At 40.7% G+C, this 23526-nt stretch overlaps 1 protein-coding gene across 3 annotated transcripts in view; it reads right to left on the reverse strand.

Annotated features, from left to right (window-relative positions):
• The window catches only part of LOC121290177 (disintegrin and metalloproteinase domain-containing protein 12-like), a 450435-nt gene that overhangs the window by 363046 nt on the left and 63863 nt on the right, over positions 1-23526 (reverse strand). For all 3 annotated transcript variants that reach the window (XM_041210433.1, XM_041210431.1, XM_041210430.1), the window contains exon 2: positions 18620-18753. In XM_041210433.1, coding sequence (XP_041066367.1) covers positions 18620-18753 — 134 coding nt within the window. The remainder of the gene's footprint in view (positions 1-18619; positions 18754-23526) is intronic.

Genomic DNA, 23526 nt, shown 5'->3' on the forward strand with positions numbered 1-23526 from the left:
CCTGATTAAGGGACCCGGCATCAGAAAAGTTAGGGGGGGGGTAGCCGCTGAGAGCCAGCCCCTGCTCTTGCTCCCAACACCCCTCCCCACCTCCACACCTCTCCTGTGACCCCCATCCCACCCTCACTCAGCAGTAGCCTGGGGTCTCAGACTGATCCTGCGGCTCTGGTGGGCGCATTACTGGCAGCTGCCACCACTCCCTCTGGTGCTGCCTATAATGAAGAACTTTTGGCCTCTGATTGACTAATTGCTCTCAGGAGGAGGGATATCAGACTCCTGGGTCCTTGATCTTAGGGAAGGCCCATTTCTGGTCATTTACAGGCACTTAATATACAGACCTTCCCCAAAGCAGATGGTGCAGGGCTCTCGCCAGCTCTCCAGCTGGCGGGGGAGACTCCATTGCCTGGATTAAATATCACCCCTTGAGTGAGCATAGTGAAATGACTACAACACAGCAGCATCTTAATTTTTGAAAAGGTTGAAGGACACCAGTTCAGAATTTATGCCATTTCAGCATTTACACTTGCAAGATACCAACATGGTAACAGTTGAAAATCCAAGCACCAAGTCAACAAAATTATTTGTATATGACTTTGATATTTCCTTTTGAACAGATCAGATCCCGTCAAGATGCATAGCACTTAGTCCTCTTGCAATGCAAAGATTGAATTACTACAGCTTGAATTCCCTTAGGCTCTTTAATAAGGAAATGAAAATCTTGGGTTGAATTTTAGTGGAGGGGTGCATACTGCTGCTCCCCCCACCCTGGTAAAAAATGTCCGACGCCAGCCGACCCACGGGACGGTCTTAAGTAGGTGAAAGTGGGACTTCGGCCCTCAGTGGGAGAAAATCCCACCCTCAAGAGCTGCCAGAAATCCTGATTGACCAGTAGCTCTAGCAGTCTCAGCACTGTCAGAGCTCAATAGTGGCTGCTACTGGGGCTGCAACTAGGCCCTGGGCGGAAGACAGCCATGGCTGTCAGGTAAATCCTGGGTTTGGACAGGGAAGAATCACGGAACCTAGGGAGAGAAGCGAGGTGGGTGGGGGCAGTTTTGTTGGCCAGGTAGGAAGTGACAAAGTAGCGGGGGGGGAGTAACATCTTGAGGGGTGGGCAGGGTGCCTCTGATGCATACAAGCAAGCCTGAAGTATGTACCCTCCTTCCTTCCTACCTTTTAACCAGTCTGGTTTAAAAAATGGTCTACTCAGTCCTGCCTGCCCATGCCAACTGTATTATGGCGTGGGCAGTATAACATTTGGGTCAATTGGCTCGTTAACAAGCTGTTAATTATCTTTTTAAAAATGTTGGGTGGGCTGCTGACTTTGGCACCCGCCCACCTACCGTTTTATGGGCAATGGTGGCGGGGGTGGTGGATGGGATGGTGGTTGCCTAGCCACCCGTTATATTTTACATGCCTCCCCTCCCAACCCCACTGAAAACATGCTCAATGGCGGTGGGAGTGGGGGATGGGGAACATTAAATCCAGCCCCTTCTTTCTTTCAATTCCTGGAAGACATAGTTGATTCACAATTTTCATAATTTGAACCAATACTTATCACGTTTCATCTTTGATGGCTTAGTCTTATTCATCTTTCAATATTTTTGGTCTCACTATATCCTTTGACCTGAAGTAGAACTTTTGACATAAAATCAATTTCTAAAGCTACCCCAAAGAAATGTTGCCTGCTTCTTAACAGATGTTAACTCTCCACAACGCCTGAGTTAATCCAAGACTTGAAAGCTGATTCTGTATCTGGAGAAGCACTTAACACCTCTCTTGAAACATTGGATAGTGTGTCAGAAAAACCTTGTTGTCCAATGAGCAATTACTCTCACCTCTACAATCTATCTTAAGGCTACATTTTATCACCACTATTATGATCAGGTGTCTTTCTAAACTTCCTTGCCCTGTTTTGTTGAAATTGTAAATACACCACCTTCCCTTTCTCCAATGTTTACTGTATTGCACAATCTCCCGCCATTTAAAATCAACTCGTTAATGAGCCTGTTACAATAGAGGACAAACAAATAGCTTGTGAGTATGTTAAGTGTCCACAGCCTAACAGTAATATAGTGTAATTTCAGTGTGCATGGACATGCAATGGAATAATCTGAGTGTGAGAAATTGATTACAAATATCTTTATCATTGTTCTACTGCTGGACTGGTCATGCATATTATTTGATGATGTCTGAATTAATTGATTAATCTAGACTGTGTCTGCCTAAGTTAGATCAAGAGAGTGAAAGTTTGTACTGACAATAAATGAGCTGAAAGTAATCAAATAGTTCAGACATATTAAGGGAGATTTTCCAGCGTCTCCACTCAGATGCATTGGATTGCCTGGGCCCAGCCAACATTGAAAAATGATCAGTGGTGTCTGAAGAAAATGGGTCAGGCTTTGATATAGGCATACACTTTGACTTGTCCAATTTTCTGATATTTGCCGCACCAAAGCTGCTCAGTTTGCCTGCAGATCCAGGAAACTCTACCCCTTTAACTGAAATATCTGGTGCACAAACTTGAACTTAAGGCTTCACTCTCTGTTACAACCTTAGCTAACACAGAAAACTAAAACATATGATTTACAGTTGTAAAGCTGTCTCAAGAGTAAACCCCACAGTGATGAAGAAATCTTCTTATAGTTTGGCTGAACTTCTGGCATCTGTGGGTAATGTAATCTGCATGTTCTGAAACTAATATTGCCAAAAGATGAAATTCAGACATGCTCAAAGCAGAGGTGTTTCCTTCAACTGCATTTGTGTTAGATTTTGCTTTCTTCCTGGTTGCTATGATGTCTTTGCTATTGTTTCTCTGCCAAAAAAAATCATTGTATCTATTACACATTAGCTCTCAGGAAAACCTGAAGCCATTTAATTTTTGTACCTGCATTTTGTGATATTTTCCAAGTTTATTTAACAGGCAAATCAATCCCACAAAATGCCAATTCTTCATATTTCTACCTATACAATGAAAATTCCACCGATTTTAGTTTAAGAGGTCTTTGGTAAAGTCATACGGGCCAAAAAATACACAAGTCAAAATGAGGAACTGCTCCAATGCTGATGCTTTTTAAGGCTCGGGTTATGAGAGTCAATCAAAAGTATAACCAGTATTGTACTGTATCAGAAAAAGGCATTGAGGAAATTAACCTGGAAATTACTATTTACAATGCTAGCACACAAACCCTTAATGGATATGGCATTCTTCTGTCTGCAAAATTAACATTTTAAATGAATGGGTTGATACCTATCAAGATATTGAACAATTATCTGGCCAGCGCACTGTTTTTAAGTGGTAGTAACTGCACAAATTAATTTCTAAGCTATCCTGTCTTTCTGAAATTCGCACAGTATGTTTATCAGAAATCAGTGTCATCAGAAACAATTCATAGTAATTCATGAGCCACAGTTGTGTTGGTGATGAAGTTCTTTAAAATGCAAAATTCTGCCTATTTCAGTATTTCTAGCCTTTCTCCTCTTTATGTTTCCCACTTCCCTTTTCTATGACATGGGAATCATTAACTTTATTGGTAAAAGGAGCTCATGAGCTCCAAGGGAGTCATAAATGCAGTTTATGGCACTGCTCCATCTTCCTGAAATGAGCATCTTCTATTAAGGTTATAACTAAGTTTTTCCAAACTAAACTACAAGATTCAATTGTTTCCCTGTTGGAAATGGGGATCTTGATCGTTCTATTTCAATCTCTTTTAAGCGGAGACCCAGATGTCCAGTGTCAGACTTCGGCCTCATGAACTGAACTGTTGTAAAAATGCCCTGCGAATATCAGATACTGGAAGTATTTTGGACTAGGTAGTTAGAATTCCTAGGAGCAGAAACATGAACACAAATAGCAGGTATTGCATGTTTATGCAACATAATTAAGCTTATGTAGCAGTTTTCTGACAAAGTACTAGCTGAATGCAAGTTGTTGTTTATTGTTAACAGACTATACTCACAGTGTTTGTCGATATTGTTCACAGACTGAGAACCACAGCTGGCAAACTATAGCCTAGGATAAAAACTGTTTCATCTCATGGGATTTTCCAACTGCCCCAAATTAAACAGAACAGTTTTTTTCTCATATCCTAAGAAAGAGAGTTACCATGACTTTCTTGGATTTTGAACATATGACTTCTGAAGTTCAGAAAGGAACTGTCAAATACAAGATTAAGGATGAATGACCTCTTTTTCAAGTTAGTAACTGGCAAAACTTGTAATATTAAATTGAACAGGCACAGCACAACAGTTGTGTTTTTAACTGAAAGAAAGAAAGATTTGCATTTATTTAATGCTTCTCACGATCACTGGATGTCTCAAAGTGCTTTACAGCCATTGAAGTACTTCTTGAAGTCTAGTCACTGTTGCAATGTAGGAAACACAGTAGCCAATATGTGCTCAGCGAACTTCCACAAATAGTAATGTGATAATTACCAGATGATCTGTTTTCTTTTAATGTTGATTGAGGGATAATATTGGCCAGGACATCGGGTTAACTCATCTGTTCTTCTTTGAAATAGTAGCAAGGAATCTTTTATATCCACCCGAGCAGGCAGATGGGGCCTTGGTTTAACATCTCATCCAAAAGGGGGCATCTCTGACAGTGTCAGCTTTTGATTTTTGTAATCAAGCCCTGGAGTGGGACTTGAACCCAGAACTTTGTGACTCTGGGTTCCAAGGCTGACAAAATTAGAAGCCCTCCATTTCCACCGAAAATCTGAAAATTGATATCCCTCCCATTGAGAGTGTCAAGGGATTAAGGGAAGGTAAAGTCCAAAGACCTAGGGGCTAATACCATCCTGCTCTTTGTTACGTCTTGTATTCCATCACATTCAATGGCATGGAGGTCTACACCAACCCAGAACCACAAAAAACATTCCATAAATTATCTTGGAATGCAGCCTCTGATAAGAGGTATCTCCAACAGACAGCATTATATTTGAATCACAGAATGATATAGCACAAAAAGACACCAGACAGCCCATCATACCTGTGCCAGCTCTTTTGTAAAGCTATCCAATTAATCCCACTCTCTTACACTTACCTCATATCCCTGGATTTTTTTTCCACGCCAGTATTCCTCCAATTTTCTTTTGAATATAAATTTTGAATCTGCCTCCACTCCTCTTTCAGGCAGCATTCCAGATTACATTAACTTGTATTAAAAAGAAAGTTTCCTCATAGTGCCTCTGGTTCTAATGCCAATCACTTTAAATCTGTGACTTTTAGTTCTTTATGACTTTAAGTTCTGCCATGAGGTACAATTTCTCCTTAATTATTATATCAAAGTGGTCATGATTTTCAATACCTCTAAAAAATCTCCTCCCAGTCTCTCTGATCTAAAAAGAACCCCAGCTTCTCCACATAACTGGTACCATTCTAGTAAATCTCTTCTACAGCCTGTCTCAGGCCTTGATATCCTTCCTTAAGAGTAATGCTCAAAATTCAACACAATACTCAAGCGGAAGTCTAACCAATGTTTTATAAAGATTTAGTGTTACTTCCTTGCTTTTGCATGCAATTCCTCTATTATTAATGCTTTTTGTAATATTAATGGAGGATTATTTTGCAACATATATGACACTGTATGTTATAAATCTTTCATAAACTAAAAATGGAAAAAGGCTTCACGTACTCTACCAGTGGGTGAATCTTGTAAGGAATCGTTATATAATAACCTTATAAAATCTGAAGGAATTTATTGCATTTTATAGTAATCTTATGAAGAAAGTTTTCATAGCAGCTTGCTGGCTGAAAAACACAGGACAGGTCTGTTATCTCTGCCAAGGATTTGTCTCTAGCACAGACATTCCTGCTCAGGTTGGATCTCATGACCTATATATAAATCAACTGTCTGAGGAAAGGTTACCAACAGGCTCTCAAGAGGGAAAAAAGCACTTCGGACAGGAAAGACATGCTGACCAGTCTTCTTCAGACTGACAAAGTTGGGGAGCGAGAGCTTCCAAACATCTTGGTTAGTTCGAGAAGAAAAAGAACAATAGAGAAAGAAGGCTGTGAATAGAACAGGCAAGAGACTGCCTCAGCCAGCTGTAAAAATTGGCTTCACCCATCCCTTCACCCTCTGGGACCAGTACACCGACCTCACCTGTCATGAGTCTTGTCTATTTAACTAACCCATTGTATTTAAACTGCTGCTTTTAAATAAACTACCCCAAAATCACTTACGAGCTCAGTCCCCTTTTTGTGTAATCTGTGACATCGAAATTCAAACTTTTCATTCTGTAGAGATATTGTTGTGTGACAGGTTGAAAATACCGAGGTGCCAAAAAATGTTATGTCTCAGCTGATAACCAACCCTAAACAATCAGCTGATGGTCCTGTTTAAAAGTATGCATTTGCCAACTCCCACGTACCAGTAAGATGAATTGAAGTACCTTCAGAAATAAGTGAAGCCCAAATATGCAAGTTATATTCTCTGCATGAAAACAAGATGAACAAGCAAAGACATGCCTTTAAGCCACTCTGCAACTCTTCCAAAGTTGCTTCCAGAAGATAAAATATGTTGAAAAGAATTAAAAAGGCCTGCCACCATCAAAAAATCTAACAGAATGTCTCTGAAAATGAAAACTGAGGGACTAACAACAGTATTTATAATTGGAAGGTGGACAATAAAATAGATGAGAAAGCAATAGCTGCTATAAAGCATTCCTGTAGATGAGCTATTTAAAAATGAGCACAATATAAAGTAAACTGGCAAGGACTAAAACAACACTTCGAAACATCAGGCCCTGTTCTACTCTGGCCTGCATGGAGCATTTAACATAGCAACCTCCCATAAGGACTGCAAATAGTCTGACCACAGGTGATTGCTGAATGTCAGCCACTTGACAGAAAGCAAGGCAAAGCACAGACAGTAACGTTACATGCTGAATGGACACAAAGGGCTGAATTTTCTTATCCCAAAGCAGGAGCAAAGTGTGTTGGGCGGGCTTTAAAAATGATATGTGGGACCTGGATCCGGGATTCCTACCCCCATTTCTGCCGCTGGCAATTTTTATTGGCATGGGAACAGAGGCGGGTCAGCAGCCACGCCCTGCTGTCTCGACATTGCCGGTGCCATTGCAGAAGTGGGCATTTTGGAACTGTCGCAATTTTGATGGGGGAGGATGGGTTTTGTAGGTGACACAAATCAATCCAGCAGAGAGGTGTCGTGAGCCATGGCTGGACCAAGGTTTGGAGGTGGGAACCGCACGAAAGGTTAGTAAAATAACTGTTGCCTATTTCACATGTCATTATGCAATATTGTAGCATAAATTATATCTGTTTGTAGTGCTTTGTTTTAAAAGGGTAAGTGTTGGGTTTCTATGACATGAAAAGAAATCCAACACTGAATGTATCAAAACTTTATTCTTTTTCCTATCTTTAAAATGGACTGTCTGACAAACCAAAAAATGTGGCTGCTACAAGTCACATGACCACAAGACTGGCCCTTTGTCCTGAAAGCTACCAACAGAAGTTTAGAACAAAAGAATTCCTCTCTCAGCCTGTGGAATCTCACACTCCATTGTATATATCGCTTGTAATTACAAAACCAGGGAACTCACACATCGGGACTTGTTATGCCTGCAGACCTGCCAACAGACTCATCTCAAATCTGGGACTGTCCAGGTCCATTTCAAAAGGAGACAATTGAGGGGACAAAAGGACGTCAATTGCATCTGATAAGCTTACCCTCCGAGTAGAGTCAAAGGGTCTACCTAGACAGTGTCTTCCCGACTCCAGACCCTCAATATGGATGGTAACTCTTTCAAAACCTAGGCCAGGATTTTCTCCTTGGCGATTTGGGGGCAGGGCCCGCTCGTCGAGGGGAAAATAACGCGGGATGACGTCGGGAGGAATCCCCGACATCATCCCGGGCCATTTAAATCTTAAGGAAGGCGGGCGGACAGCGAAACCAGCTGTCCGCCCGCCGACCTGTCAGAGGCCAATTAAGGCCATTGACAGGCTCAATAAGATAGTTAAATGCCCTGCCCAGCCAACCAGGAGCCCCAGCAGCCTGTAGATTATTAATGAAACTTCATCCACTGGCAGGACGAAGTTTCATTACCGTTTTGTAAAAATTTAATAAATTTTATGAGTTTGTTATCAACACGTCCCATCTCGTGTGACATTGTCACATGAGGGGAACATGTTAATAATTTGTCTCTATTTTTTGACTTTACTTACCTTTCACTAAACTCCCTGAGACAGGACTTTACCTCAGGGAACAGTGTGCTCTTTTGCGTGCGCATGCGTGAAAGAGCACACTTTGACAGTTGCGGATTTCCTCCCCTCCCGTGGAAATCACGTGAACTAATATTCATTTCTATAGTTCTTGTACTGTTACTATCCATAGTTGTAAAACTCTTTTCTCTATTTCCTATTATGTATGTGTGTATATGTATGTGTGTGTGTGTGTGTGTGTGTGTGTGTGGTGGAGTGGGAAGTTGTGAAGTCTCCGCCCCTTGGTTTTGAATGTCAAATAAACTAAATTTCTGAATTAATCATATCGTAAATTTGTTGCAAGTTATTAGTAAATTGGATCACACAAACCAAGGGTTTTGGAAAATATACGACAGCATACTTTAAAAATAATTCAAAACACCTTCTGCTTACGGACAATCAGTGTGAGGAAAGAAGTTCAGTTTGTCTGTCTCTCTCCTGTCCATAACAGCAAGTAACCATTAAATAATATGGTTGCCAGGTTGTTACTTCTGACAACTGACAAGCTATCAAGGGAAAGAACAGCACTGTAAAAGTGGAAAAGTCTTCAGATGTGTTAAAGTAGATTATCCATGGATAAAGGGCTCTTCTACATTGTAAAATTTTGTAAGGCTAGCCCAGGTTGAAAACCAGATCTGATTGTGTGAAATGTCCCCATTGCATTCATTTTTGCCTTGAAATATGGCACAGTCACTTGTTTGGCTGATTCAAAGCTTTGACAGATTGTTGAGATGTTAGCTAGCTTCAAAGCCTTGAATGAATTATGTTCAGGAGAGTTTTTTTTAGCATAGTTGTTCAGGTGAATGTCAATTTGGATGTTTGGCTGCCTTTCAAACTACTAATGGATTCTGCTCAGGAAGGGTTGTTTACACACCTGTCCAGGGGAATGTGAGTTTGTTTATTTTGACAGATTTATGAACTTCTGAGAGGATAATGGTTTTTACTGTGGCTCTTCATGTAATGTTCGTTTAATGTATCTTCTGAAGAGAACAATCATTTTAAATGGCTATTCAAGTAATGTTTGTTTATTTTGACAGATTGATGAGTATGAAAGAAACTTCCAAACGTTATTATAGGGCTTGTGAGTTATTTCTGTAATTGATATGATTGAGTGGGTTCGGCAGTGGGGGATGGGGGGGAGAGGTGAAGGGAGTAAGCTAGGTTGAAGGGGTAAAGGTGGTTTGGAGCAGTAAAGGGGGATGAAGTGGGTAAGGGATCTGTAGGAGAAATGGGAGGTTGAAGTGGGTATGTGGGGCTGAGAGGGTAAGGGGCTGAGGGGATAAAGAGGGGTGAGGTAGGTAAGGGGGTTTGTGGGAGACAATGGGTATGTGCGGTTATGAGGTGTTGAGTGAGTAAGGGGGTGAAAGGGTTATGGGGATGAGGCAATGTGCGGGGAGGGGTAGGGAGTGAGAGAAAGGGGGGTGTGAAGGTTAGTGGAGCTTCACACTGATCTCCAGAACTGGGCTGATGTTTCAGTGAATGGAGGCAGGCCTTTAACCTAGCCACTTCAGTATTGAACGGCCTCTGTCTCAGCCTCAGGCCTGGCTACTCTAGGCCATGTCCACCTCCGCCTGATAAAAATCCTGCCGGCTGCAATCCTGGGTAGAAGGTGGGACCTCAAAGTGGATAAATTTCCCAACTCACAATTCCCACCTCAAACATAAAAATCCAGCCCAAAGACTCAGAACACGTCTCCAGACAAAAAAGGGGAAACACTGTGACCACACAACTTCACCATGAAAATGAGTACAACCATCAGCACACACACACTGTGCTATCACCCTACTGAACAGAAATAACACAGCTGAAAAACAAACACTAAACCAGGAATCAGAATATTCAATCTCTCTGCTGCCAAAAGCAAGGAAACTACCATCACCCCCCCACCCCACCCCACACCCCCCCCAGACCCGCTCCATGAAGCAGAAACTTTGTATGAAGAGAGAGACTGGAAGCTAAACTGGATTAAATAGCAAGACTGTGATTGGAGTGGGATAAAGAGCCAGGCCACGAGCAGAGTGGCATACAGAGAAATGTGGATTGTGAGTCTATGGGCTAGATTTAATGGAGGCAACAAGGGTCCTGTCCACCAGCTAGCAATCCTGCAGAAGCCCTGCACCACCTCCTTTCAGGAAAATCCATCAAATGAATTGTCCCTCAGGAACTGGACAATTTCTCTGGGATCAAGGACCTCAAGGATGGAAGTCCTCCATGTCGAGAGCTGTCGGCCAATCAGAGACTGGCAAATCTACTGGTCAGCAGCGCCACCAGAGAGGTAGTGGCTGCTAGTGGTATGACACCCACTGAAGGCCCAGTATCATCGCTGGATCTCAAGCCACAGGTGAGTGATGGGGGGAGGACGGGTCCCGGGGTTGGGGCCGTGGGCTGGTTGGCAGCAAGAGCAGCTGGTAGCTCCCAGTAGGTGCAGCCCGTGCACCCCCCGCCCCTCCCCCACCACTCCACCATCTGCACGTCCTGTTGCTGGGTCCCTTAATCAGACATTGAGTGCCTTTGAATAACTGATGCCCCGGCAACCAGCAAGCAACCCCGCATGGGTCTGCTTGTCATCTTCCCCACACGTCAAGCCCCACAGCCTCCACTGGGTTAATACCAATGGTGGCGGGATGAGGCCCTTAAGTAGGCATAACAAGAGTGGCTCCTGGGATGAGGGACTTCAGTTGCATGAAAGATTGGAGTAGCTGAGGTTGTTCCCCTTGGAGAAGAGAAGGTTGAGCGGAGATTTGGCAGCAGAATTCCAAATCATGAAAAGTCTAGACAGAGTGATCCTATTGGTGAAATGTTGAGAGCCAGAGGATAGTGATTTAAGATAATTGGCAAAAGAACCAACGGTTTCACAATAAAAAAACATTTTTACAGAAATGCACTGCCTGAGAATGTGTTGGGGGTCAAGTTCAATCATGGCTTTCAAAAAGGAATTGGATAAGTCCCTGAAGAGAAACAAATGGCAGGGTTACAGGAAAAGGGCTGGGAGTGGGACTGGCTGAGTTGATCTTGCAGAGAACTGACAAGGACCCAACTGGTCAAATGACCTTTTTTGTGCTGTAGCCATTATATGGTTACATGATAACTGCCACAAGTGCATGTCAACCTTCTGCCCCCCACCTTACCCCTGCAATTGATCAAAAAAATTACAAGATAAAATGATAACTTGCCTCCCCCCAACAATTAAGCAGAAAAACTGGAAATGGATCCAATCCCCACTAGACTTACCCACCTCTTGAGAGAATAAGATAGATTATGAACTTGCCCTTCCCTCACCTTCTCTTTCTCCCTCTACCTCTTCCCCTCACTCTTCTGCCTCTTAATCCATCCTCCCATCCATCTCCTTTTCCTTTCCCATGCCAGTTCCATTCTCCTGTAACCTCTAACCCAGCTTGATTTAAAGACTAGTCTAGGCCAGGCCTTAATCTTTTGTGAGCAATGCTACACCAGACTGACTAATACTTAATAAGATTAGTTTTGCCAACATACACAATATTATTTTAAACAATGAAAGCGTAACTGAAGCACTTGTATTTCAAACACAAATTAGCATGTTCTGTGTTAAAAATGTATTTGCACAGTGACAACAATAAATAAAGTCTCTGTGTATTATCAATGTATAAAATTAACACAACTTTGAAAAAGATATAACAAGGTCGTAAAGTCACAAAATAAATCATATAATATCATAGCAAATTACAGAACAGAATGAGGCCATTTGATAATCATGCCATGTTAACTCTTCTACTCTGGTCCAATTTCTCTGTGTTTTTTCTTTATTCTTTTATGTTCTTCATTTTAAAATAGTTATATTGCACCAAATGTTAAATTTCAATGGGCAGAGTTTTCTGCCTGTTGGGCGGGCGGGCCCAACCCAATCTCTGGTGGTCGGGGAGCCGATCCCTGCTAGCGAAGCGGGCCGCACCGCCATTTTAAATGGGCGGGCCAATTAAGAGCCAACCAGCGTGACGTCTGGTGGGAAGCGCTATGCATTCCCTGTGCGGGCGGGCGGGGGGGGGGGATTCCCTAAAAGCGAGAGTTCGCTCTTTCGCGCATGCGCATGAAAGAGCGCACATCTCCCTGAGGTTAAGTGCTGTCTCAGGGAGATCGTTTATACTTTGAAAAATATGAAAAATAGAAAAAAAAATTCCCGAACATGTTCCCCTCATGTGACAATGTCACACGAGATGGGACATGTTCATAATTTACATAATAACTTTATTAAACTTTTTAAAACCTGCAGGATGAGGTTTCATGTTTTATCTATTTGCTGTCGGGGCTCCTGGCCGACCAGCCAACTTTAAGGTTGGACGGGCAGGTCCTTTAGTTGTTTAAATTATCCTGTCAATGGCCTCAGTTGACATTGACAGGTCGGCGGGCCCGCAGCTGATTTTGCTGTGCCCCCGCCTTCCTGAAAATTTAATTGGGGCGGAATGACGTCGGGGGTTCCGCCTGACATCATCCTGCGTCATTTTACGTGTTGGCGAGCGGGCCCCGCCCCCTGCTCATCGATGGCAAAATTCTGCCCTATGTGCCAAAGTTAGAAGAACTGTCGCTGTGTGGATAGATTGGAGAGGTTGGGATGGTTTTCTTGAAAAATAGAAGGCTAAGAGGAGATGTCCCACTCAAGAGCGCATCCATATCTAGAGGGCACTGATTCAAAATAATTGGCAAAAGGAGGAAAAGTAAGGTGAGGAAAATTTTTTCACCCAGAGGGTGGTTGGAGTCTGGAACAAACTTCCTGAGAGGGTGTTGGAGGCAGATTCGATTAAGGTATTCAAAAGGGAATTGGATTGTTATCTGAAAAGAGAGAATGTGCAAGGTTAAGGGGATAAGGCAAGGGTGTGGGACTAGGCAGAATGCTCTTTCAGACTGTCAGTGAAGACTTGATGGGCTGAATGGCCTCCTTCTGCACTGTAACATTTCCGTGATTCTGTGATACCTGGGTACAGCAATTAATTCCAAAGCAAATTCAATCAATAAAGTCAATGATATAGAAGGAGTAGTTCAGAAGCTGATTAACTGAATTAATTTCCAGGTATTTCCACCCTTCTCCCACCAACTTTGTGGTGGACTGGGATGGGTGGAAGTGGAAAATTGATCAGGAAATCTGCTCCTCCCAGTTCTCACCTGAAGTGACGGGTGAGGTACTATATATCCGCTGATCTGCCTATTTTCCATCATTTGCGGGAGCGGATAGAACTGAGTTTTAAAAATAGATCATAGAATGAGTGAAAGCTCAAGTTATGGTTCTGGCAATCTATATGCCATAGTAGGTTTGCAGAAGCCTATCTTTTCCCTCAACCTCTGCTGCAGTCAAACTCTGCTGTGAGACTGGAAATCTGGCCAGGATGATGTAAAGGACCAATAGCCCAGACATCTCTGTGATCTAACACTCCAAAGATGTACCACAATTTCGCAAAGTGGAAAATGTAGGCCCATATGTCACTGAACAATTAAATCCTGTGCAACATTTACAACATTTTAAAATTGACATATTTAAAATTTCAACTATGTGAGATCATTGATTTTCATGCAGGTTAATTCATTGGAATTGCTAATGATCTTAACTAGGCTTTAAACATGTAACATTAGCCTTTTGTTTAAACTATCGTTTGGTAAAATTCTTATTTCCATTTTACAGTAATATGAAAGGTCAGCAGAGAATTAAATGTCACTGTTAGCATTGTCTAGCCTTCTTTCATCACTTTCTATTTGCATCTACACTTTCATTGAAATTGGAAAGAAATGAATTTTATCCCTAATACATTTTATGTGAATACATATCCAAGGATAAGAGAACGGAAACCTTTTTCTGTTCATTGATATGGATAGCTAAATGCAGGATGTTCTTGCGCAGTCACACAGCCTATTATTTCTGATGGATGGAACTGATAAGTTTCCTATTAGGTCACATTGCAAATCATTTGTATTATTGGTTGCCTGTGCAGTCAACCATGATATTTTCACACAAACCCATCAATTACATGTCACTTCGCATTGAATTTAGCACCTGTCATTGCACTGAATTTAGGTCCTGTGATTCAGATAGATATACAGAATATTTCTTTATGATGCTTTTGGGAACTGTTGCAATTCTCCCTTTGTGAAACTACTTTAAAAAGTGCAGCCTTAGAGTCCCCAATCACATCCCAAATTTCTCAAAGTGAATACAACAGGGCTTTCTTCAAATTATTGCTTTGTAACATTCTATAGATTTTCCAGTTTTATGTTAACTGTTAATTGACATCTCCACACAGTATAACACATTACACCAGGAACTTCTACAGTCTTAAGCAAGAGTCAGGATGAAAGTGGTCAATGTTATGGAGGTAGAAGGAGGCAGTCTTTGTGATGAACAGGGGTTTGGAAACTCAGCTCAGAGTTCAACAAGATGCTAGGTTTGGAGATCCTGGTTGAGACAGGAGCCAGGAGGGGGATGGAATCAACGGCAAAGGTACAAAGGTTATGTTGGGGGAGAAGGCATTGTGTTCAATCTTGCCAATTTTCATTTGGAAGCAAGTGCAATTCATCCAAAGCAATCAGCCTGACAATGCAGAGGCAGTGAGGGAATCAAGGAAAGCAGTGGTGATGGAGAGATGGGTGCCACTTACACACATGTGTAAGCTAGCCCTATGCCCGTGGATGATATTGCCAAAGGGCAACCTCCACATGTATGCAGACAGATGACAGCTAGTTCTACCTCTCCATAACCAAAGAGGATTACAAACAGAGCCTTGGGGAATGGTAATCATGCAGAAGTCAGTGCTGATAATATTTTGCTGTGAATCAGAGATGTTTAAATTACAATTGCAAGTAACATATAACCCTGGCTTATGTGGGCTACAAAACCAGCGTTTTCGCAGAATAGAAAAAGAAATTCAAATGGTCATATCAAGTTGAAGCAGATAGTTTGTAATTTAGGTTAAAAAGGAGTTCTTCTATGGGCACTTCTGAATTTGATATTTTGTACTGTAACTCTGTGTGTAGCCCATGAGGGTGCATGAAAACATAGTGGAGTGGTCCATTAAATAAAAATGTTTGGACTTCCCTGTTGCAAATGTTCTTAATCATTGTGATCATTTTGAAACTTCCCACTCAGTCAGTGCAATAATGAATAAATAGTAATGGTCATAAGAATATAAGAAAATATAAAATGGCCTCCTTCCACAGATCACTGCAATCTACCCCATCACAAGATGCAGTAATCTGCCACTTTTCCATTACTGACAAATGGTGTCTGTTCCGTTGAGAAATGAAAGTAACAGTATAACTGCAGTATAACTGATGATAATCATTCACGATCACTTCTGCAGAATCACTGGGCAGAGCCAGTGCTAAATAAATATTGCAAATATAGACGAAATGCAGGAACAGGAGTACGGCATTCAATCTGTTAAACCTGTTCCGTCAATCAATTAGATCATGGTTGATCTGCATCTAACTCGTTTTACCCACCTTGATTCCATAACTCTAAATACAGTTCCTTAGCAAAAATCTAACAATCTCAGTTTTGAAATTCTCCATTGGCCTATCTGGGAGAGTTCCAGATTTCCACTGCCCTTTATGCACAGATGTATTTTCTTATATTACTCCGGATGTTAACAATTAAAGCCTAGCTCTAATTTTGAGGTTACCACCAGATGAAAGAGATTGATTTAACTATCTCATCAAATCCTTTAATCATCTTAAACACTTCAATTTTTATTATTATTATTTGCCTGACTGCGGAAGTAGTGAAAGTTTGATGTTGAGGTTAACAGTCCATTCAACAGCTTTGGCTGACACAGTGAGGATGGTTGTGCTACCACCAGGAATGGATCTCTCAGGGCAGAAGTTCAGTTTGTGGGCAGTGGCCTGACTTGGATGGCCACAGTCACAATTTGAGCTGCTCCTCATGTTCCACTTGTGGAACATATGGCGACATCTTCCCTCGCCTGTATTCAAGGAATTGAGGGTTTTCCAGACTTTCCAAGGTTGAAACCTGGGACTTCACCACTCGGGTGAGTTATCAGGTTGTGGTTGGTGATATCTGCAGTCAACCAGGAAGTGCACCATCAAGAGGTAGGGTTATCCCAATTTTGTTGATTTGGTTTTCATTTAAAAGATTATCAAGAGGTAGGGCTGTCATCAGCTTGTAGGGGTGTGGAATGTGTTCCAATAGGGTTTATTGGATTCCATACAAATGCGCAGGTTTTTTTGAGGTCCTGTGTCAAGAAGACGACTGAACCTCAGTCACGGGCTCCCAGTCCAAACAGCAAAATCCATTAGAAACACTGCAATAAGATCACCTTATTTATCTTCTAAGTTTGAGGGAATAACAGTCTAGTTTATGCAACCAGTTCACATAAATGAAGACTGATCGTTGCAGAACCATTCTGATGAAGCTCAGCTGCTCTCCTCCAAGCCCAGTATGTCTTTCCTGAGCTATGATGCCCAGAACTGGATGCAGTACTCCAGATGGGATCTAACCATTGCTCTATATTGCTGTAACATTGCTTGCTCCCCTTCCAATAACAACCCGCTTGAGAAAAAGATCTGCATACTACTAGCCTTTTTATTTTTTTTGTACCTGTCCACTAGCTTTTAATAATTTCTGTATTTAGACCCTGAAATTTCTCTGCTTAGTGCTCATCCAATATTCTTAGCCTCCCACCATTTAGAACATACTCTATTCTATATTTCTTAGTTCCAAAGTCGAACACATTACACTTTCCCACACTGTACTCTATCAGTTTTTCCCTCTCACTTTTAATCTATCAAAATTCCTTTGCAACTTTCTGCTCTGACCTACATTATTTACTGTGCCACCAAACTTATGCCATCAGCAATCTTAGATATAAGACTCTCTGGGGGAGAAATTCATTTGTGTACTACTGCTTACGCAGACTATTGTTGGTTCCGTCCAGCAGGCAGCACCACGGGCTGTTTCCTGAGCAGCTCATATGGTGTTCTTCACTGATATCACTGCACTGGGCCATGTAGGTAGCAGCCCCTGGCACTACCTGCCCCTGAGGAGCTGACGTAAATCTGTGCATTACTGTGCCAAAACTCTCCCCAATATTCCTTCAACTACTAGGATGTTGCCGGGTCTTAAGGAGTTGAGTTACTGGGAAAGATTAAACAGGTTAGGACTTTATTCCTTGGAGCGTAGAAAAATGAGGGGAGATATGAAAGAAGTTTACAAAATTATGAGGGGTATAGACAGAATAAATGCAAGTAGGCTCTTTCCACTTAGGTTAGGAGAAATAAACACGAGAGGACATGGCTTTAGGGTGAAAGGGGAAAGGTTTAGGGGGAACATTAGGGGGAACTTCTTCACTCAGAGAGTGGTGAGAGTGTGGAACGAGCTACCATCTGACGTGGTAAATGCGGGCTCACTCTTAAGTTTTAAGAATAAATTAGATAGATACATGGATGGGAGAGGTCTGGAGGGTTATGGACTGGCTGCAGATCAATGGGACAAGCGGAATAATATTTTGGCACAGACTAGAAGGGCCGAATGGCCTGTTTTCTGTGCTGTAGTGTTCTATGGTTCTAAATCATTTATAAATATAATGAAAAGCTGCAGCTCCAGTCCAGGTCCATGAGGGACATCACTAGTTACATCCTGAATAACAATTATGTCAAAAAAAGAATGCATATATGATCACAAAACTTCAAGCTGAATTTAGTTTTGACTATATAGTGTAAACCATGTTAAGGTTCTTCCGGACTTTTAATAAAATGTGCATCTTGTCAGTGCAGCACAAAAATTAGATGGGTAATAGAAAAACACTGGTGAGCCCAGAGAAAAAGTGCAGCTGCTGGTACCCAATAACTAATTTTATGTTAATTGTGATTAACTTTTCCAACTACAACTTCATGTTCATTAACCTTGGTATACCAGGTACTGGCCTTTATTATAAAATCATCAGCAGAGTTGTAAAGGTCCTTATGTCAGGAAGATATTATCCTTTGGAAAATAATAAGTAACAATGAAAATAACGAATGGATTGAGCAGCAGTGCTGAGCCTAGAGTTTATGGTAAACTTAAACTACATAAAATTTGCTGAGGTCAGATTTGGCTGCATGCTGTCCCCTGTGAAAATTAGAATATTTCTGCCTAATGGCCTGTGTTTAATATTGAACATTAATATATTGCCACTTCTGCAAATTATAGAATTTCTCTCCAAAATCTCTGATTTGTTTTGCCCAACTAAGCAATATTTAATTTTCTTTGGATAAAAACTCTAATCTTAAAAATCCAGAAAAAAAATGTAAAGGATGTTAGAAAGATATTAAAAGTACCTGGTAATGATTATGTCTACTTGGTTCCAGTATGAATAATGATTTATGTAGAATTAGGCATAGGTCACTTTTTCACATTAGAAACAGGAAAAATAAAGATGCTGACCTTTCCATGAAGGTTGCTAGATTGTTTCTGGTGATCTCCATCCAGGAGGCAAGGAACCACTCGTTCATATTGTTGCAGCTGCTTTAGATGGTCTTGTTGCCTAGGCGATGATAATTTACTGGACAAAATATTGCCTGTAAACACATCATTGTTATTAAAGATCAGGAATTGGACCATGTTCCCACATGTACTTTAATGTGGCAAATTGTTCAGATACATTTATGTGTCAAGAGTGAAAAATATAAGATTACACCTTGTAGTTGTAGGTACAGCGCAGCACATTAAGCCATATATTATCAAGTCTCTTACAACAAAGATCCTTTCCAACTTCGAATCAAATCAGCAATGCTTCAGATTTCACCCAAATAAGACCAAATTCTAGTGTACAGCACTCAAAAATTACAGCCTGCTTATAGAAAATGCAATTGCAGCTCCTAATATTTTTGAACATTATCAGCAAGGATCTTTTTTTCATATTGTTAATATAGTCATTTTTAGACTAGCGCTGTATATTATAATAGGGAAATGCTATATCATTGATCTATAGGATAGTTTGCTATGTAGGATGTACCATGCTGACCTCTTGCACTTCCCTACACAAAGAGAGACAAAATTGAAGGGAGAATCACAAAATGTCAGATATTCGGTAGCCGGAATGAGAATCAGTGCAAACTGGCTGAACTTTGGCTTGTATAACTGATCTAATTTCTATAAAGTTGTCATAATCAGAAAATTAACAATAAAAGAATTAATCATTAACAAACATACGGAAACAAAAGATAAGAAACAATCGGTTGATCACCTTATACCATTATTATTACTATTGGTATTCCAGAAAATAGGAATGGAGCTCTTCAAACCATTAGCCACACTTATGATGAGTTTAAACAACTCTCTCATCGCAGGGACTAGTTGGAACATCAGGGAGTGGTAGAGTCACTTCCCTATTAGATCTCAATTAAAAATGAATTAGGATTGACCTCAATAATGTTGTATAATCTAATTTCTCTTTTGCGGAGGTATGAACTTTAATCCTTTCAATAACAAATAGGGAAAAACATTTTGTCTTGGGAATACAGTAATGGATTGAAATGAGGCTGGTACTTGGCATTTGCAGACGTTTAAGACATTCAGATAGCATCACACTTCACAAAGGTAAACATTGAATACTGTCGACATATTTAAATTTTAAGATTATGATAATATTAACTCCCGGCTTTCATTTATCTAATTACTTCAATGATCTTTGTGGCAAAGAATTCTACATCCTAATCACCCTTTGTATAAATCATTTTTTCCAACCCTTTTTGTTCAATTTGGTGATTATTTTAAATGTGTGACCTATTCATTATCATTTTGTTGATGAGTGAAAACAAGCTATTCTCATTTATTTACCTTTTCTTAACTTTTCTTCCAGGTCATTCCTTAACCTTCATCCCTTAACCAGTTTTCTAGTAAAAATTTTAACAATGTTTCTTCAGTTAATTTCTAAACTTAACAGGTGTGAACATTCATCTAACAACATTCGTTACATTATTGAGTTCAATGCAGTATTTGGAAAAGAGAAATGCAAAACATCTACTAAGATTCTTGAGTTAAGTAAGGTTGATTTATATGGGATTAGCAATAGACTGTCCACAGTAAACTGGAAAAATCTGTTAATGGGTAACATGTCAGAAGATCAGTGGCACGTGTAAGAATTTATAATTCACAACCAGTTTATATCCTGAAGGGGCAAGAGCTCTACTTGCCACAAAAACAGCCATTCATAACTAAAAAGGTAAGAGATAACTGGAAGTGTAAAACTGAAAGAGAAAGCATAATCAAAATGCAAACTGTAGCACAGATCCTGGCAAACGGGAAAGATACAAAGGACAGCAAAGGCTGGCAACACAAGTGGTAAGAGCTAAAAAAAAGAGCAGCAAAAGAAAATTGCAGGGAATATCAAAATCAACACAAACATTGTTTACAATTATATTAGGAAAAAAAGATGGTGGTTTTGTGCAATGTGGGCCCCTTAAAAACCAAAAACCAATATTGTGAATGAAAATAAGGAAGTGGTGGACATGTTGAACTTTGTATCAGTATTTATTAGAGGAAGAGATCAGTGTGCTGGAAATCCCAAGAAATCTAATGTTGAATCAGGGACAGTGACTCACCAAAGTTAACATAAACCAAATAACAATAATGAAGAAAATAATGGGACTAATGAGTGACAAATCCACAGGACCAAGCTTGCAAACTAAGGCTTTAAAGGAATTAGGTGATAACATTATGGACAGAATTTTCCCCCCATTGGGGGGGGGAAGTTCAGGAGTGAGCATGTGGAGGCGGCCTCCAATCGGGGGTGCACCGCCATTTTACCTGGGCAGACCAATTAAGGCCTGCCCAGCATGACGTCCACAAGGAAGCGCTATGTGCTCTCTGTGCGGTCAGGGGAGATTCCCTGCACCGAGAATACATTCTTTCGCTAAGTGCTGCCTCAGGGAGTTCGGCTCCACGGTAAAAAATGTTAAAAACAGAAAAAAAATTCCCTGACATGTCCCCTCATGTGACACTGTCACATGAGTTGGGGCATGTCCGTCACTTTTAGTGACACTTCTATTAAATTTTTAAAAACCTACATGAAACCTCATCCCGCCCGTGGATGGGGTTTCATGCTTTTTCCATTGCCCGCCATGTCGGCGAGCGGGCCCTGCCCCCCCCACTCGCCGAGTGGGAAATCCTGGCCTATAGATAGCCTAACTACAATCTTCCAAAATTCTCTCGATTCGAAGCTGTTCCTTTAGATTGGAAAACTGTTCATTCATTTCACTATTTAAGAAAGGAGAAAGAGGAAAATCTGGGAATTATAGACCAGTCAGCCTAACATCTGTTGTCAGGAAATTACTCAACTTTAAAATTCAGGATGGTGACTGAACACTTCAAAAGGTTTCAGCCGATTACAGTGAGCCAGAATGGATTTGTAAGGGATAGGTCATACCTAATGAACCTGATTGAATTTTTTGAAGAGATGACCAAAGTAGTGGACAGGGGAATGTCTATGGATATTATTTAAATGAACATCCAGAGGCATTCCTAGGATGGCGGGACTGACATATGAGGGGAGATTGAGTCGGTTAGGGTTATATTCGCTGGAGTTCAGAAGAATGAGTGGGGATCTCATAGAAACCTATAAAATTCTAACAGAACTAGACAGGGTAGATGCAGGAAGGATGTTCCCAATGGTGGGGGAGTCGAGAACCAGGGGTTCATAAGACGTAGGAGCAGAAATAGGCCATTCGACCCATCAAGTCTGCTCCGCCATTCAATGAGATGGCTGATCTGATAATCCTCAATTTCACTTTCCTGCCTTTTCCCCATAACCCTTGATTCCCTTACTGATTAAAAATCTATCTATCTCATCCTTGAATATACTTAACAAACCAGCCTCTACAGCCCTCAGCGGTAAAGAATTCCACAAGAGGAAATATTCTCTCTGTATTCACTATCAATACCTTTCATAATTTTAAAGACCTTTATTAGGTCACCCCTCAGCCTTCTCTTTTCTCAAGAGAAAAGGGATCCAGCTTGTCAATCCTTTCCTGATATCTATACCCACACATTTCTGGGGTCATCCTTGTAAATCTTCCCTGCAACCTCTCCAATGCCTGTATTTTTTTAATATAATATGGCAACCAGAACTATACAGAGTTTTCTAAGTGTGGTCTAACCAAGGTTCAATACAGGTTTAGGATAACTTATTTCTTACCAACTATTTTCTTCAATATTTTCACATTTCAAGCTGTAATTATAGTTACAATAGTTAAACTTTAAACAACGACAATTCCATTGTCTCCAGTAGAGATACTCTGTTAAGTCTCAAATTATGATTGGGCAGTATGCAATAGGGCAATGTACTTACACCCAATTATGTAGGAAATGGAAGAAAAAGAGCACTGAAGAATTTTTAAGAGAGACAACTGCTAAGAATTGGAGGACTTTTAAAAATATATACAAAAGTTTGAAGTTAAAATAATTGTGCAACCGCATTCCAAGTTTAGACATCAAGGTCACAAGTTATACCCTTTACAAGGTCCCTCCTTCGGACTATATATCTACAAAGAAAACAAAACATCTTCTACCATTGTCACAGTCTGAGGATACAGGGTAGACCATTTAGAATTGAGATGAGGAGATATTTTTTCACCCAGAGAGTGGTGAGCCTGTGGAATTCGCTACCACAGAAAGTAGTTGAGCCCAAAACATTGTATGTTTTCAAGAAGGAGTTAGATATAGCTCTTGGGGCAAAAGGGATCAAAGGATATGGGGAGAAAGACGGAGCAGGCTATTGAGTTGGATGATCTTCCATGATCAAAATGAATAGCAAAGCAGGCTCGAAGGGCAGAATGGCCTACTCCTGCTCCTATTTTCTATGTTTCTATGTTTCTATTTGATAAGGTCCCTCGTATGAAACTGTTAGCTAAAGTTGAAGTCCATGGAATTGAAGACAAATAATTGATCTGGTTAAGAAATTGGTTGAGTGGCAGTGATTAGGGATAATGGGAAGAATGTGACTAGTGGTGTCCTTCAAGGATCTGTGTTGGAGTCTCAAATATTCACTGTATTTATTAACGATTTAGATGATGGGATAGAAAACCACACCGATAACAAAATTTACCAATTTCACAAAGATAGGCGGTATTGTAAATAATGTGGATGAAAACATAAAATTACAAAGAAATATTGATGGATTTAATGAATGGGTAAAACTGACAATTGGATTTCAATGCAGTTAAATGTGAGCTCATCCACTTTGAATGTAAAAAGAACAGGGTGCTTTCTAAATGGTAAAAAGCTAGAAACAGTGGAGGCCCAAAGAGACTTGGGGTTCCAGGTACACAACTCATTAAAATGGAATGAACAGG

Source organism: Carcharodon carcharias, chromosome 17 (genome assembly GCF_017639515.1).
Source record: "Carcharodon carcharias isolate sCarCar2 chromosome 17, sCarCar2.pri, whole genome shotgun sequence".
In the NCBI taxonomy this organism is placed as follows: domain Eukaryota; kingdom Metazoa; phylum Chordata; class Chondrichthyes; order Lamniformes; family Lamnidae; genus Carcharodon; species Carcharodon carcharias.